Genomic DNA, 17,292 nt, shown 5'->3' with positions numbered 1-17,292 from the left:
AATTGATAAGTTGAAGATTCAACTGAAGAAGGAGTTCGAGATGAAGGATCTAGGTGAGGCAAAGAAAATTCTTGGCATGGAGATAATAAGAGATAGACGTTCAAAGAAACTCTGTTTATCTCAAAAGGAATATTTGAAGAGAGTACTTCAACGTTTTGGCATAGATGACAAGACTAAGCCAGTTAGTACTCCACTTGCTCCCCATTTTAAGCTGAGTACTACTATGTCGCCAAAGGATGAAGTTGAACGAGAGTATATGTCAAAGGTACCATACGCAAATGCTGTTGGTAGCTTGATGTATGCAATGGTCTGTACGAGACCTGACATTTCACAAGCCGTTGGAGTTATTAGCAGATATATGCACAATCCAGGGAAGGAGCATTGGCAAGCTGTGAAGTGGATTCTACGGTATATTCATAATACTGTAGATGTCGGGTTAGTTTTTGAGCAGGAAGATAATCAGTCTGTAATTGGATATTGTGACTCAGATTTTGCGGGTGATCTGGACAAACGAAGATCAACTACTGGTTATGTGTTTACTTTTGCAAAGGCACCAGTTAGTTGGAAGTCTACTTTGCAGTCAACAGTTGCTTTGTCTACAACAGAGGCAGAGTACATGGCTATTACAGAGGCTGTGAAGGAGGCAATTTGGCTTCAAGGATTGCTAAAGGAGCTTGGTGTTGAACAAAAAGGTATCACAATTTTTTGTGATAGTCAAAGTGCTATTCAATTAGCGAAGAACCAAGTTTATCATGCAAGGACGAAGCACATTGATGTTCGGTATCATTTTGTACGAGAAATCATAGAAGAAGGTGGAGTCACGATGAAGAAAATTCATACTACAAAGAATCCTACTGATATGCTGACAAAAGTGGTGACTGCGGTCAAGTTTCAACATTGTTTGGATTTGATCAACATTGTTGAACACTGAAGATTGAAGATGAAGACACAACCAAAATTTGTTATTGAGAGAAGATTGAAGATGTGGAATTTTGCCAAGGTGGAGATTTGTTGAATTTGGCAAAGTCCCACATCGGTGGGTTAGCCATTTGATTGGGAAATTTTCCCTATAAAAGACGGCTTAATGTTTAGGATTTAAACACACCTCTCATTTGCCTTCTCATCTGTTTAATGCATTTGTATCTTCTCTCTTTAGTATTATTTCACTTGTATTTTTGGAGTGAAATAAAATATTGGTTGTGTCCGAGGAGTAGGCAAAATTAGCCGAACCTCGTAAATTATGGTGTTCCCTTTATTGTTGCTTGTCTTATTTATTATTTGGTGGTTGTCATAATTTTTGGTATAGTAGTTGTGACTTATTCACACTATATACATTTGGTTTCCGTAACAATTTGAAATATCAGCTACCAACTTGTCATCTTGGTCATACAACAATATGTATTTTCATAGCAACAAAAAAATGAGTATTTTCATAGACTTAGTGATTACTCTTACTGTTTTACCAACTTCTGTACTCATGCAGCTTAATTGTGATATGGTATAAATATCCAGAAGTGTATGAACTATATATTGCGGTCTGCTGTATATACAGTTGACAGTTTCTGTAACTTTTAGCCTTGTCTTACCTCATCTTGCTGCTGTTCCGAATGTGTTCGGTGAACTGCATAGTAAAAGATTCTTTGGGCATCTTGTCCATTGAGGTGGAAACTACTCCACAAGTGAGACCAGATAGTGGGCACTTGACAGTATTAGTAGTAGTATGCATGTTAGTGTCAGGCATGAAGTTGACTGCCATCTCCTCTTGAGAGCCCAGACTTGCCTTTGCTGTGGCCCTAAGCCTCCCACTAAGCCCACTTGAGTTCAATTTTGTGTGCGAATGAGCCAATAAAGCCCCATTCAATCAGCTAATGAAGTTAGCTTTTGTCCATGGAATCATGGATAGTACAAAGGTTTTTTTTTTAACTATATTATTTTAAAAGCCAAACATAAGCACCTATACTGTCAGTGGGTAACTTAAGTACTCTTAACTCTAAGCTCTATGAAACTTGAGTTGGTGTATGTTGTATACGGATTTGTATTCGGATGTCGTCTTGTTGAGGTGACTTATTTTGCTATGAAGATACCTTTGGGCCATGTTATGGCTTTTATTATACGTATTGCATGATTGTTTGCTAGGCATTAAAGCTCGTTAGCTGTCAATCACTTATGTTGCTCAGATATGAGAATTTTTAGAAGATTAGACACAAATGTAGCATTTTTGGAGGATCGAACAAGTTAAAACCAATAGGATAAAAATAGCGGAAGTAAAGAAGGAACAAATAACCCAACGAGACATAAAACAACAGTCTCTATCCTCTGCCATGAAACCTACTTTGCATACACGTGAGACAAAACCTGAGGGTGATCACCAAAATGTCCAGCAAGAAGAAGGGGACCTACCTAGTATTAAGATAATGATCTTGACATCTTCACATGGATTCATGGATGTCCACAAATGAACACATGCATACATCAATCTTCTCTCTCTCTCTTTAAAATACAATTTTCACTTACCATTAGATTTCTTCCACTCCCTGTATATATCCACTGTCCACTATTCTCCTTTCTTTTTCAACACAATCTTTCCAACCTAGACTGAATATAACCCAACACTGTGGAATGCTCCTTCATCAATTCTTTGAAAATGTACCATTCCCCATATCTTCTTGGATATGGCAATGAATTGGATTGACTAGCAACACATGTCCTTATTTCATTGGATATCTTCTTGCAGCCAAGAAAATAAATTTTCATGATCAAGAAGGAATCATTTCTTTAAACTTCAGCCCGGAGTACATGTCCTTTTCAATGTTGGCTACTTTTTATATTTATTAACCTTTGCGAGCTTACCATATAGAAACTCCCTAAAGGACTAATCAAGTTGTTATTAATTGAGTTTTGTGAACTCACAAGAAGAGCTAGCTGTGATTTTAACAATAAGAGAAAGTTCTAATCATCTCAGAGCTAATTCAAAATGATATGCATTTTAGGTTCTTTTACTTGTAAATCTCTAACAATTCCATTAGGAGTTCGCAGTACACATCACTTCTTTTAATTGCTTTCCTCATTAACCACATGACTTAATCCCTAAGGCTAATAAAAAATCAACATGGATCACAACTCACAGCCATGTATATAATGTTTTGGTGAATCAACATAAGATTCCAGGCTATCTTGTACTTTGTTATTTGTACCAAAATATAAGGGCGAAACTGCATGCTCTTGCAGACATATAGTAGTATTTGAGCTCCTAGATTGGCTACTGAGTACTGACCAACAAAAATAGAGGTGATTATTCCTTCTGTCCAATTTTATGTGACACATTTTCATAAAAAAGAAAATATTTTAATTTTTAGAAGTAGTTTATGTTGAGTTTTGGATTGTTGAGTTTTTGTTTAAGATGAAATAGTCTTAAAATGAGAGTGAATGGGAAATGAGATTTGGATTTGGATTTGATCAAATGATCGATCGATTGATTAATTATTTGGACCAAATTTATTTGTTAATAGTGAATATTAACGTGATATAATCCGTGTTTGTAACGGATGTTTTCCAATTCGTGTATTGTGTTGCACCAAGAAAGCAACAAGATGCCTAGTGCACCTCCCACCATGGCCAAGTGCTCCTCCCACCAAGCAAGTGTTCATTCCACCATGTAAGTGCTTCCTTCATGATATCTTAATGCTTGTTCCACCATGGAGGAGATGAATTTCTCTCACATGACTGCTATAAATAGAGCAGAAGTTGTAGAGAAAGAAGAACATACCAGAAAAAAACACTCGAAACACTCAGTATACAATTGATATGCACTCTGTATATAATTGATATACACTCTATATACACTCAAACTACACTCTGTATACACTGTGTATACACTGGAAAAACGAATTGCAATCTGATATCCTCTTCAGTAAGAATTCAACATCGGCTATACATTGCATTCATTCCCCTCAGAATTTCCATTCGACTTCTGAGTTCTTCTCCCTTGTTCTGCATTGTTTTAAAACTACAAACAAAGCAACTGTAAGTGTGATTTGCTGCCGAACTTTGCGTTCGCTGAAATACTGGGGTTTGAAGTACCGCTACACCAGTGTGTAATTCGTTCTATCCTGGGAGGAAATAATCCATAACCTTGGGTACTAGGAGGGGATTAAATTCCTTAAGGAAACACTGTGAATTCAGTGGGCTTGAATTAATTTTTGTTTCAGTTATATCATTTATATTTACGTATGTTACTGCTGTAGGTAGATGATAAAGAGGATAATATATATCTAAGAGTGGAAAAGTTAAAACTTGATCTTCCATCATTCCATATTTATACCAGATAAGAAGTACTATACAGGAAACAACAACAACAAGCTTAAGGAATTTAATAATTTTAATTTCTGTATTTGTGTTACTTTTATTATTCTGGAAACTTAAAACCTTTGTGGTTTTGTGTACTCCCATTTGGAGAGTAAAGCCTTCGTGGCGTTTTGTTGGAGATTAAAATCTATGTGATTTTTCACTCCAGTTTTAAACGTTTATTAAACGTTTGTTTGTGTCATTTTTACAGTAAAAATAGTGAATGATGGAATCAAGTTGTTCCGATGATGACTGCCAACGCATCGACAAGTCGAACTCCGGCGTTGGCACCGGCAGAGAAACCCGAAAAATTTTCCGGGATGGATTTCAAGCGCTGGCAACAAAAGATGTTCTTCTACTTGACTACGTTATGTCTACAGAAGTTCATCAAGGAAGATCTTCCTGATCTTCCAGATGAAACTCCAGAGAATGATAGCTTTCTCGTGATTGAGGCGTGGAAGCATTCTGACTTCTTGTGCAGGAATTATATTCTTAGCGGACTGGAGGATAATCTGTATAATATATACAGTGGCGTGAAGACGTCAAAAGAATTGTGGAATGCGCTTGAAAAGAAATACAAAACTGAAGATGCAGGGATGAAGAAATTCATCGCTGCAAAATTTTTGGACTACAAAATGGTAGATAGCAAGTATGTTATTACCCAAGTCCAGGAGTTACAAGTGATTATTCATGATCTACTTGCTGAAGATCTTGTCATCAATGAGGCATTCCAAGTAGCAACAATAATTGAGAAGTTGCCTCTATTGTGGAAGGACTTTAAAAATTATTTGAAACACAAACGAAAGGAGATGTCCCTTAAAGATCTCATTGTTCGATTGAGAATCGAAGAGGACAATAAAGCTGCTGAAAAGAGAGGCCGTGGAAATTCAACAATAATGGGAGCAAATATTGTTGAAGATAACAAAAAGAGAAAGAAGGCTTCTGGTCCGAAATACAACCCAAGCAAGAAGCGGTTCAGTGGAAACTACTACAATTGTGGGAAAACCGGACACAAATCTACGGAGTGTCATGCTCGGAAGAAAGACAAGCAAAGGGGTCAAGCAAACATGGTAGAAAAGCATGATGATGTTGATGACTTGTGCGCCATGCTTTCTGAATGCAACCTGGTAGGAAACCCAAAGGAGTGGTGGATTGATTCTGGAGCCACTCGCCATGTTTGTGCTGTGAGGGAAGCATTTTCTACATATGCTTCTGTTGGACCCGAAGAGACGCTATCTATGGGAAATGCTGCTACATCAAACATTGAAGGATACAGTAAGATATTTCTCAAGATGACTTCTGGCAAGGTCATTGACTTTGAACAACGTCCTTCATGTTCCCGAGATTAGGAAGAACTTAGTCTCTACTGGACTTCTTGTAAAGCACGGTTTCAAGTGCGTTTTTGTATCTGACAAGGTAGTGATTAGTAAGAATGAAATGTTTGTAGGAAAATGTTACCTTACTGAGGGTCTTTTCAAGCTGAATGTAATAGTTGTTGAAACTAATAATAAAACTTCAACTTCTTCTTACTTACTTGAGTTAAATGATTTATGGCATGTACGTTTGGGTCATGTCAATTATAAAACCTTGCGAAAAATGATTAACCTGAAAGTATTGCCTAAGTTTGAATGCGAAAAATCAAAATGTCAAATATGTATGGAATCTAAGTATGTTAAACATCCTTATAAGTCGATTGAAAGGAATTCAAATCCTTTAGACTTAATTCACACAGATATTTGTGACATGAAGTCAACACCATCTCGCGGTGGAAAGAAGTATTTCATAACTTTTATTGACGATAGTACTCGATATTGCTATGTTTACTTACTTAATAGTAAAGATGAAGCAATAGACGCATTCAAACAATACAAAAATGAAGTTGAAACGCAACTTAACAAGAAAATCAAAATGATAAGAAGTGATAGGGGTGGTGAATATGAATCTCCTTTTGAACAAAAATGTTTAAAATATGGAATTATTCATCAAACAACAGCCCCTTACACGCCCCAATCCAATGGGATTGCGGAAAGAAAGAATCGTTCATTAAAGGAGATGATGGACGCATTATTGATAAGTTCTGGTTTGCCACAGAACTTGTGGGGGGAAACCGTTCTTACGGCCAGCCGAATACTAAATCGAGTACCCCATAGCAAAACACAATCCATTCCATATGAAAAATGGAAAGGAAGGAAGCCCAACTTGAATTATTTTAAAGTGTGGGGGTGTTTGGCAAAAGTGCAAGTTCCTAAACCCAAAAGGGTAAAAATAGGACCGAAAACAGTTGATTGTGTTTTCATAGGATATGCGACTAATAATAAAGCATATCGATTTCTGGTTCATAAATCAAAAAATCCCGACATTCATAATAATACGGTTATAGAATCAGATAATGTTGAGTTCTTTGAAAATATATATCCGTATAAAAAGGAATGCGAGTCGATTGGTGAAGGATCTAAACGACCTCGGGAAGAAACAAAAGAAAGTACATTTAATTAGGGGGATCCAAGGCGTAGTAAACGTCAAAGAACGTCTACTTCGTTTGGACCAGATTTTGTGACTTTCTTATTGGAAAATGAGCCTCGAACATTTAAAGAAGCTATGTCTTCTTCGGAATCATTGTTCTGGAAAGAGGCAGTCAATAGTGAAATAGAATCCATATTGAACAACCATACATGGGAATTGGTTGATCTTCCTCCTGGAAATAAACCTTTGGGTTCTAAATGGATTTTTAAGAGAAAAATGAAAGATGATGATACTATTGATAAATTTAAGGTAAGACTTGTTGTCAAAGGGTATAGACAACGAGAAGGTCTTGACTACTTTGATACATACTCCCCAATTACAAAGATTACGTCCATACGGATGTTAGTAGCATTAGCTGCAGTGTATGGTCTTGAAATTCATCAAATGGATGTTAAAACGACCTTCTTAAATGGAGAGTTGGAGGAAGAAATTTACATGGAACAACCTGAAGGGTTTATGGTTCCAGGTAAAGAAAATAAGGTATGTAGACTTTTTAAGTCCCTTTACGGACTAAAACAAGCACCCAAACAATGGCATGCGAAATTTGACCAAACAATGCTGTCAAATGGTTTTAAGATAAATGAATGTGATAAATGTGTGTACGTTAAAAATGTTCCAAATCACATAGTCATTGTTTGTCTATATGTGGATGATATGCTGATAATGAGTAATTACATTGCCAACATAAATGCTACTAAGCGTATGCTAACTAGCAAGTTTGATATGAAGGACTTGGGAATTACAGATTTAATTCTGGGGATTAAGATCCAAAAGACTCCTCAAGGTCTGGCATTGTCACAATCTCATTATATTAATACAATACTTGAAAAATTCAAGCACTTGGGCTTTAAAGTTGCAAAGACTCCAATTGACGTAAATCTTGCACTAGCAAAAAATAAAGGCCAAAACATATCACAATTGGATTATGCTCGTGTGTTGGGATGCTTAATGTACATCATGAATTGTACACAACCAGATATAGCTTGTGCTATAAGTAAACTAAGTCGATACACAAGCAATCCAGGTCAATCTCATTGGATGGCAATGAAATGAGTTTTGGGATACTTAGAACATACCCAAAACTTTGATTTGCACTACAGTAAATATCCTGCGGTGATTGAAGGATATTGTGATGCAAATTGGATCACCGGTTCAATTGATTCGAAGTCCATAAGTGGATATGTATTCACTATTAGTGGAGGAGCGATATCTTGGAAGTCGTCCAAACAAACATGTATTGCCCGCTCTACAATGGAGGCTGAGTTTATAGCCTTAGATAAAGCCGGTGAAGAAGCTGAATGGCTCCGGAATTTCTTGGAAGACATTCCATTTTGGCCCAAACCGTTGGCACCAATATGCATACACTATGATAGCCAAGCGGCAATTGGAAGGGCTGTGAGCGTTATGTATAACGGTAAATCTCGTCATATACGACGAAGACATAAAACCGTTAGGCAACTTCTCTCTAGAGGAATTATCACGATTGACTATGTAAAGTCAAGTGATAATGTGACGGATCCACTTACAAAAGGCCTAACTAGAGAGGTAGTTGAGAAATCATCGAGGGGAATGGGACTATGGCCGAGAACAAGTCATTGTGGCGGTAACTCTACCTAGAAGACTGAAGATCCCAAGATGTTCAAGGAGATCAAACAAAGTCATTAATGACGGTTCAACATTGTCAACAAAATTTTTTAGTCCATTCTCGTGATGAGACATTGTTCAGTACCAAGGATAAAGCATTAAGGCTTTTTAATGATTTCTAAATTTGATACAGGGTATATCAAATAGTGTATCTACGGGATGACACGTTTAGGAATCACCTATGTAAGTGTGAAGTGTTAGCCGCTTCAAGGAGAATTTTGCAAGGCCAATTCTCTACGCACTTATGAAACCAGGCAGTGTTCATGGCTGAAACGAACACAACAATGAGAACCAAAGACGGTTAAGAGATTGATTGTGTGACTTATGGTTGTCTAGGTATACACTAAAGTTCGACAGTTCAAAGATATCAAATCTACCGATTGACCGAGTATATCCGACATAAGTTCACTATGGAAAGTTCAAAGGGAAACCTACTTATCCAGATGCAATTAATTCTTGCTTGCAAATCACACAAGTTTTTCATGCATACTTCCGTGATATAGCCATTCCCCATTCATGTGGGGGATTGTTGAGTTTTGGATTGTTGAGTTTTTGTTTAAGATGAAATAGTCTTAAAATGAGAGTGAATGGAAAATGGGATTTGGATTTGGATTTGGATTCGGATTTGATCAAATGATCAATCGATTGATTAATTATTTGGACCAAATTTATTTGTTAATAGTGAATATTAACGTGATATAATCCGTGTTTGTAACGGATGTTTTCCAATCCGTGTATTGTGTTGCACCAAAAAAGCAACAAGATACCTAGTGCACCTCCCACCATGGCCAAGTGCTCCTCCCACCAAGCAAATGTTCATTCCACCATTTAAGTGCTTCCTCCATGATATCCTAATGCTTGTTCCACCATGGAGGGGGCGGATTTCTCTCACATGACTGCTATAAATAGAGCAGAAGTTGTAGAGAAAGAAGAACATACCGGAAAAAAAACACTCGAAACCTCAGTATACAATTGATATGTACTCTGTATATAATTGATATACATGCTGTATACACTTAAACTACACTCTGTATACACTGTGTATACACTGGAAAAACGAATTGCAATCTGATATCCTCTTCAGTAAGAATTCAACATCGGCTATACATTGCATTCCTTCCTCAGAATTTCCATTTGACTTCTGAGTTCTCCTCCCTTGTTCTGCATTGTTTTAAAACTACAAACAAAGCAACTGTAAGTGTGATTTGCTGCCGAACTTTGCGTTCGCTGAAATACTGGGGTTTGAAGTACCGCTACACCAGTGTGTAATTCGTTCTATCCTGGGAGGAAATAATCCATAACCTTGGGTACTAGGAGGGGATTAAATTCCTTAAGGAAACACTGTGAATTCAGTGGGCTCGAATTAATTTTTGTTTCAATTATATCATTTATATTTACGTATGTTACTGCTGTAGATAGCTGATAAAGAGGATAGTATATATCTAAGAGTGAAAAAGTTAAAACTTGATCTTCCATCATTCCATATTTATACCAGATAAGAAGTACTATACAAGAAACAACAACAACAGTTTAACTTTAAATTTTTTATTTATCCATAATAACATGATTTTATAATTGCATAAATATTTGTGGTATGTTTTCGGCTACAAATGTCAAAAGTCTTACTTTTGAAACTCCGTGTTAGGAGTATAAACTTTGGTAACCACATTGCATGGCGGAAACCATGTAAATTTGCTAACTTTATTACAATTAATCACCAAGCTTCCCCTCATTTTTTTATTATGCAAAAGCAAGATCAGATTAGAGGTCTGTCTGATCTTATTACTTGCAGATAAACCAAATATTCATGTGGCCCACTTTTAGCTCATTTGGTGATTTTTCACTTTAAATTTTTATAACATGGCATAGGTTGCTACAGGGTAGGAATTATATACTATTTCGAAATTATTTTTTGGAAGTTACACGTTAAGTTCATGCTCTTGAATTATTTTGCCTATTCTGCAGCAAGAGGGTTTTTGGACTTACCTTCCTATTTGTTAAAAATAAAAGAAATTTTAGTGCCATCAAAATCTTCAATAGTATATCCATGAAACTAGAACCTAGCATGGAACAATCAGCTTTTGGAAGTTCAAGAAAGCCAGATGAAGCAGAGTTCAATTTGAGAGAATGGGCTCTTAAGGCTAAACTTAGCAGAGAAAAAACTAATTCAAGAAGGTACTCAGCATCTTATATTGGAAGTTTCAGAGAAAATGCAAAATCTTTTAGATCAAATGTAATAATTTCAAGCACTGCTTCTTCTCCTGGCTACACCTTAAGAGGTACCATTTTCTTCTCACTTTCCATAATTTCGCATCAGAAATCGCCAACATGAACTCAAACGAAATCTTGAATTGCGTATAAAAACATGGTTTGTACTTTGTAATATTGTGTCTTATAAATCTTTAATTTTTTTTCCAGAGGAAATTGATCCATCAAAATATTCTTTTACCACTGCCCTGAAAGGTGAGTCATTTGTAACAATAAAGATGATTATGATGAATGGTAATTTTCAACTTTACCTAATTTTGTGTTTGTTTTTGAGTGTAGCATTGCAGGCAAAAACATTATATAGTTGGGAATACATGTCACCAGATGGTTTGGCTCTGAATTCAAAATGGAATGAAGCTGAGAAATACATATGCAATCCATTGTCAGGGGAAGTTCCTTTGGAGTGTTTATCTACAAAAACACTTACTGAGAGATCATTTCGCCAGTCAAATAGCAGAATTACTGTCTCAGGACCTCTAATTTATCCTTCTCATATTCAGAGTACAGGACAATTTCAAACAAAATACCCTGCAAAGCCTTCTTTCCCTACACATGATGTTGAAAACCAAATCCCAAGCAAAGGTACAAACACTTGTTTTTCATTTTGTTTCTTCGTTAATGTTTGTTGAAATGAGTGACTACCTCATCTAATATCGTAAGCTGTTATAGAGGGCATATTTTTATTTTATTAATTATATCTTCAACCTTCCTCATGTGCCGACCTAATTCTTCTTCATTAGCCAAATACGTAAAAATTCTTGTTTTATATATAATAGGTAGTGGCGAAGCCAGTAAATTCAATAAATTTGAACACCCTTTGCCAATGGGCTATGCAAGGGTATTCAAAGTCTATTTTTAATCAATAACAAGTAATATTTTACCTTATACGTAGTATAATTTTTCGACGAAGGGTGGTCAATTTACCACCCTTGGGCCAACATAGCTTCGCCCCTGATAATAGGTGTTGATGAGACAAGAACTCAAGGTCTCCGCGTGATACCGCACTGAGTGTGTGATTACCTAATCTAAAGACTTAAATTGTTAGGAAGAGACGAAGAGTACACTTTTTTTTACTTAATTATATGTTAAACACTAGTATTAACTAAGTATCATTAATCCTACTCACAATGTTTTTCTCCTTTTCGCACTTTTAATTTTAGAGAAGAAAGATGTTAGCATAACAAGAGATATGGGAACACAAAGCATTGCAGCTTATAATTATGTCAGTTCTAATAGTCCAAGTCCAGTTCCAACTCCATCAATTGAAGAAATGTCTATAAAGCTAAGTGAAGCAGCTGATTCTTCACCTATGAGTATGACTACTCCATCCATTAAAGAAGGATCCATAAAGCTGAGTGAAGCAGATGATCACTCCCCTATGACTATTCCACAACTAAAATCTGAGGAAGAGGTAATTATTGTAGTACCTTCTGAATCCTGTCTTACGAAATCTTTGCATGGTTTACTACACTCTTCATGCAAAATAATTTAAGAATTATATTATGCACAACTTGATCATTTCGTAAAAATCCTTTTCTTTTGGTTCTTGTCTATTGTTGGATTTTGTATTTGTTACGACTGATATTTAATTTACTAGAGTAATAAGTAGTTTAGTCGTAGGAGGAGCTTTGTTTATATTTAAATTTAATTGGATAAATTAGTTGAAATATTTTATGTTTTTGAATTTGAATATTTATTTTGCAGATTCTGTTGAAGTTGGCTATTTAAAACCTTCTTAGTTAAAATTTATGAGAGACATTTTCAATTAATATTTTAAAACTTTTTTGCTGCCCCATCATTTTAAAAAACCCAACATCTATGGACTTATATCTCAATTTTTTTAATTTCACTCTTTTTTCTAGTCTTTGTCTTTTTCTTTTTCCCGTTAGGATATATATAACTTTTATTAAGACTTACAATTGATCATAGTTTAATTAATTACTAGTATATTATATTGAATTTATTAAAATCTGAATTTAATTAATCAACTAGCCTTGAATTGTAGGAACTCATGAAAGATATGGAATTATATTGTTTGTAGAATTATGTCAGATATTTTGGAATGTCTTAAAACGAATGAAGTATCACAGACAAAGGAAACAGTACTATCTCAATAATTCTCAACTTTGGACCATGGCCTACAACAAGAATCATATGTAGTGGATGATGGGGGACAACAGTAACTGAAAGACTAGATTATCAAAATTGTCCGAATATCATCATATTGATAGATTATTGCCCTATATATTATATTGGTGGGGGACTACATATATTTAATTGGTCCCTTGGAACATCTATCAGCATATATAATTCACCCAAGCACATGCAAATCACTTGCTTTTGTGGCCCAAATGTTTGTGCTTCTTCTGTGGACAAGTGAGATTTTAGCTTTTTTCTCTTTTTTGTTCATATTTTCTTTAGCTTTATTTTACTAAGAATGGTTAACAGGTTTCCAATACTAAGGGGAATAGATATTCCCTTATACTCATGTCTTAATGAATATAATAATATCTGTCATGTTGTTACGTACTCCCTCAATAATTCATGCAAGATAAGTTTCTTTCAAACACCAATGCACAACCCCACTAACACAAACCACATGATCTAATAAATAGTTTTTTTCCCACCTTTTATCTTCTCTAGATCTAGCTACCAGAGACGAATCTAGTATTTAAGTTTTATGGGTTCAACCTTTGAATTTTTTAGTATTGAATATATTGTATTTTTAAAGTTATGAGTTCATATTGCTATATATTACAATATTAATGAATTTTTGCACATACTTTTATGCTCCACGCCAAAAATATTGTGTTCAGTTGAACCCAGTGGATACATTGCATCCACCTCTGCCGCTACTCTACTCGGCTAGATAGATAAGGGTCTCGAAAATAAAATTATGCTGGAATTATATTGCGTAGATTGTAGTACTAAAATTTGATCCTAGATTGCTTATATTACTTATGATTTATTTGGTTCTTTGCATTTAAATGTGATACACATGAGTTTATAATCAAAGATGTATTCGACTTTAAACATGATAAACTCTTATTTGTAGTTTTAACCTTGATCTTCTTTAGGGGTGTTCATGGTTCGATTTGGAGTCGGTTTTTCAAATATTAGAACCAAACCAAACCAATTAAGTCGGTTTTTCTCGATTCGCTTTATGTCGATTTTTCGGTTATTTGTCGGTTTTTTCTGAAATATAAGACATACGCTACCAAACACATATTCCGGCGACCACATTTTCAATGTAACACTATCAAATCAATTGCCCTTTGAGAAATCTATTATTTACCAAAATATATTGATGATAATTGAATCAAATAGTGATGAATAATTTAAGGACTCAATTAAAAATATGTTATTTTTAGCACGAAATGAATTCTTACACTAAACAAAAGAAAACTACCAATCAAACTAGAATGTAAAGGTAAAGAACTATATCAAAAGTGCAAACTATTAATATTTACCATAATTTTTTTGAAACTTTGTATAACAATATATATATATATATATATATAGGTGTAATAATAAATTTGGAATAGCTACTCCAATAGTCGGTTTGGTTCGGTTTTTTTTTCTGATTAAAACCAAAACCAAACCAAATTTGATTGGTTTTTAAAATTCAAAACCAAAACCAAACCAAACCAAAAAATATTGAGTTTTTGTTGCTCGGTTTGGTTCGGTTTTCGGGTTTTTATGAACACCCCTAATCTTCTTAATGGAAGGTTTTAGTAGAAGAATAATTTGTTAATTTACTTGTTTTGTTTTGGTGTAGCTAATTATTGGATTATCTCATATCGGAGGTCGTATAAAATTACGCTGAAACTCCGATATAAAATTATATCAAGTAATACTTATATTGAAAATAAAAATGCAAAAATTATGAACTATATAGCTGGTAATGAACTAAACGAGCCCAAGGGCGAGAAAACTTGGGTATTGCTAAACTATAGCTAACGTATTAGTTGAGTTATGTTTGTTGATAAAATTGAAAGAATATTAAGCCTTGTTGACAAAACATTGATTAACTGTGCACTGTTTTCAGGATTCAAACACCTATGACAATATATTGTTTTCTGTGTACAGTAAATAGTAGTGTAGCCACACTATACCAAGGTGGTCAATTAACCACCTTTAGTCAAAATATTACATATAGAGTATATAAGTCAAACACTATTTTATATGACTATATATTATATTTTGAACACATTTAATCTAATTGAGTAAGGCAGTCCAGCAGTCTAAAATGCTTACAGTGATATATTGTTTATGAGTTCAAAGTTATTTGCCCATTTTATTTCTCAGAATTAAACAGAGACCACCGCGTATATGGTTTATTTGACTCTTTTTTAATTTAATTATTTTTAAATAAAATAACTCTTAGAACTTAAACTTTATATAAAGACAAATAACTAAACTTAAAAATATTTTTTAATTAAAAGTTATTTCTTAAATAAATTATAGTACTCCATAATTTAAAAGTTAAGCTCTATACAAATTTCTTCGACAAAAGTTCTTTACAGAGTACAGATTACAAATTCTCTCGACTCTCTCGTTCCTTTAATTGTGCTTCTATTGTTATTTTTTTAATGTTAATTTTGATTTATAAAATTATGGTTCAATTACAAGTATTTTATTGTTTAAATAAATGAAGCTATTAATTTGTTTTAAGTTTGAATTCTTAACTATGCCACTGACCGTAGATGTATGTCCAGGTGGAAGGGAAAGAAACAGCTGGATCAAGGGAACAAGACACGAAAAGCAACGAGGAGCAGTTGTTGCAGGGACAGAGAAAGAAAGTGAAGCAGATGGACAGCAGGCAATTTGGTGGGTGCTTGTCATGGATGAGTTTGTGGATGAGAAGAAAAAGAAGGCTGAGAGAGAAGCATAAATCAAGAAGCAACAATATTTTTCTTTGCCATATTAATGCATGCTATAAAGAATAAACTGTCCTTTTCTTGGGGATAGAAAGATTCTCTTTCCATCATTTCTCTCTCGTTTCTTAGATTCTACTAGTGTACCTACCAAGGATTTTATTCATATATATTGATTGATAGTATACAAATTCTATGTATTAAATATATATTTTAAAGAGATTACTCATCTCACTTATTATAAACGATTATCTAATTAGAAATATATTACTAGCTATGCTGTTAATATAGAGAAGTTAAATTCTGTACGAAAAATGAGTAGATAATATTGATCAAGAACAAGAGAAAATAACTTATAGTAAATACTGAGTCCTGGCAAGTCACTATCTTGAAAGCGATTTCGGCCTGACTGAGTGCAAATCCTTAAGACTGCTCGCTCCTCAAAATTTCACAGCACCTCCAAACACGTGCACTTGTAACTGAAAGTTTGGAATTTACAAAAAACAATTGCCCAGAAAAAAGAGAAGATGAAAGTGTTTTCTGTGTTAGATAATTTACAAAGAAGACTGCTTTTTATAGGCAAAGTTGTTGGACAGTTACAGATGAAGGAATTAATCTGTAGCTGTTACAAAAATAAAAATGGAATTGTTATAAAAATTAACCACAATTGTTACAAAATTTAAACACAGCTGTTACAGAAATTAAAGCACGGCAGTTACAAAGAAATAAATGGAACGTTACGAAATTTGATTCAAAGAGAATGAATTTCTCATGTGCGCGAGGAAGAAGGGATCACAAAGAAATCTTTGACTTTGCATTACCAAATATAAATAATACCAACAATCCCCAACTAACGCAAAAACAAAATTAGAATAAGAACAATTCTGGGCAAAAGAAGGAACATGTACTTACGTGTCAATATCTTTCGATTTGAATTGACACGTAGTGAAATGAGGCAACAACTAACATCCACAAAGTGAAGTACTCTTGAACTGAATGAACATTAGGTGAGACCCCTACAACACATATTATATCCTTAATTTTATGCAAATTTTGCGATATTAACAAAGTGCTTTTATGGTCATGCATATACCTTGGGTCTCATGAGGGCTCTAGAAAGACATCCCAAGTCTTTCATAAAAGGCGACCGCACCTTTACACTCACGTAGGTGATTTCATCAAGTCTATCTACACATAAACCACCTTAAAGCTAGGAATCAGTAAGAGCAAAATAAGCTCAACCGTATAAAGCACTACCACACGCCATAGGGATAGAAAATGTAGTGCATATTGAGGTTTCATATGGCTTCTTTTGACCACAAATGAGTATCCACCATACTTTCTCAATCCATGGGTTTTAGTGCCATCCCCCTCGACATTTCAAGGATAACTCTCCTTGCCAAACCCTTGGTTAAAGAATCTGCCAAATTTTGTTTGGATCTTACATATTCCAAGGAAAGAACACCATGTTTCAATAATTATTTTATCACACCATGTCTAATGCAGATATGTCTTCTTTTTTCATTATACACACTATTTTTGGCAATTGCAATTGCCGCATGTGAGTCACAATGCAGTGAAGCTGGTGAAACTTGTCTTTCCCATAAAGGCACATCTGCCAATAAGTTTCTCAACT

At 34.7% G+C, this 17,292-nt stretch overlaps 1 protein-coding gene across 3 annotated transcripts; it reads left to right on the top strand.

Annotated features, from left to right (window-relative positions):
- Positions 1 to 10,168: 10,168 nt before the first annotated feature.
- LOC107812088 (uncharacterized) lies at positions 10,169 to 15,898 on the top strand. Of its 3 annotated transcripts, none has more exons than XM_016637121.2 (5): positions 10,169 to 10,790; positions 10,930 to 10,974; positions 11,059 to 11,361; positions 11,940 to 12,190; positions 15,498 to 15,898. In XM_016637121.2, exons 1-5 carry the CDS (start codon positions 10,559 to 10,561, stop codon positions 15,726 to 15,728), a joined length of 1,062 nt encoding a protein of 353 aa, XP_016492607.1. In that variant the 5' UTR covers positions 10,169 to 10,558; the 3' UTR covers positions 15,729 to 15,898. The 3 variants fall into 3 exon arrangements, with proteins under 3 accessions (XP_016492607.1, XP_016492606.1, XP_016492609.1); XM_016637120.2 differs by having other exon boundaries at positions 15,486 to 15,898; XM_016637123.2 differs by lacking the exon at positions 15,498 to 15,898 and adding an exon at positions 12,821 to 12,981.
- Positions 15,899 to 17,292: the final 1,394 nt, after the last annotated feature.

This window comes from Nicotiana tabacum, chromosome 3, assembly GCF_000715075.1.
Source record: "Nicotiana tabacum cultivar K326 chromosome 3, ASM71507v2, whole genome shotgun sequence".
Classification (NCBI taxonomy): domain Eukaryota; kingdom Viridiplantae; phylum Streptophyta; class Magnoliopsida; order Solanales; family Solanaceae; genus Nicotiana; species Nicotiana tabacum.
Note: the sequence above shows the minus strand (reverse complement) of the source record. Positions and strands in the feature narration are given on the sequence as shown.

Bases quoted from the DNA above. Each gene is read 5' to 3' on its own strand.
- LOC107812088 (XM_016637120.2), top strand. From the start codon at position 10,559: ATGAAACTAGAACCTAGCATGGAACAATCAGCTTTTGGAAGTTCAAGA. The intron at 10,975-11,058 runs GTGAGTCATTTG...TTTTGAGTGTAG, and splicing joins TTTTACCACTGCCCTGAAAG to CATTGCAGGCAAAAACATTA. The intron at 11,362-11,939 runs GTACAAACACTT...TTTTAATTTTAG, and splicing joins AAACCAAATCCCAAGCAAAG to AGAAGAAAGATGTTAGCATA.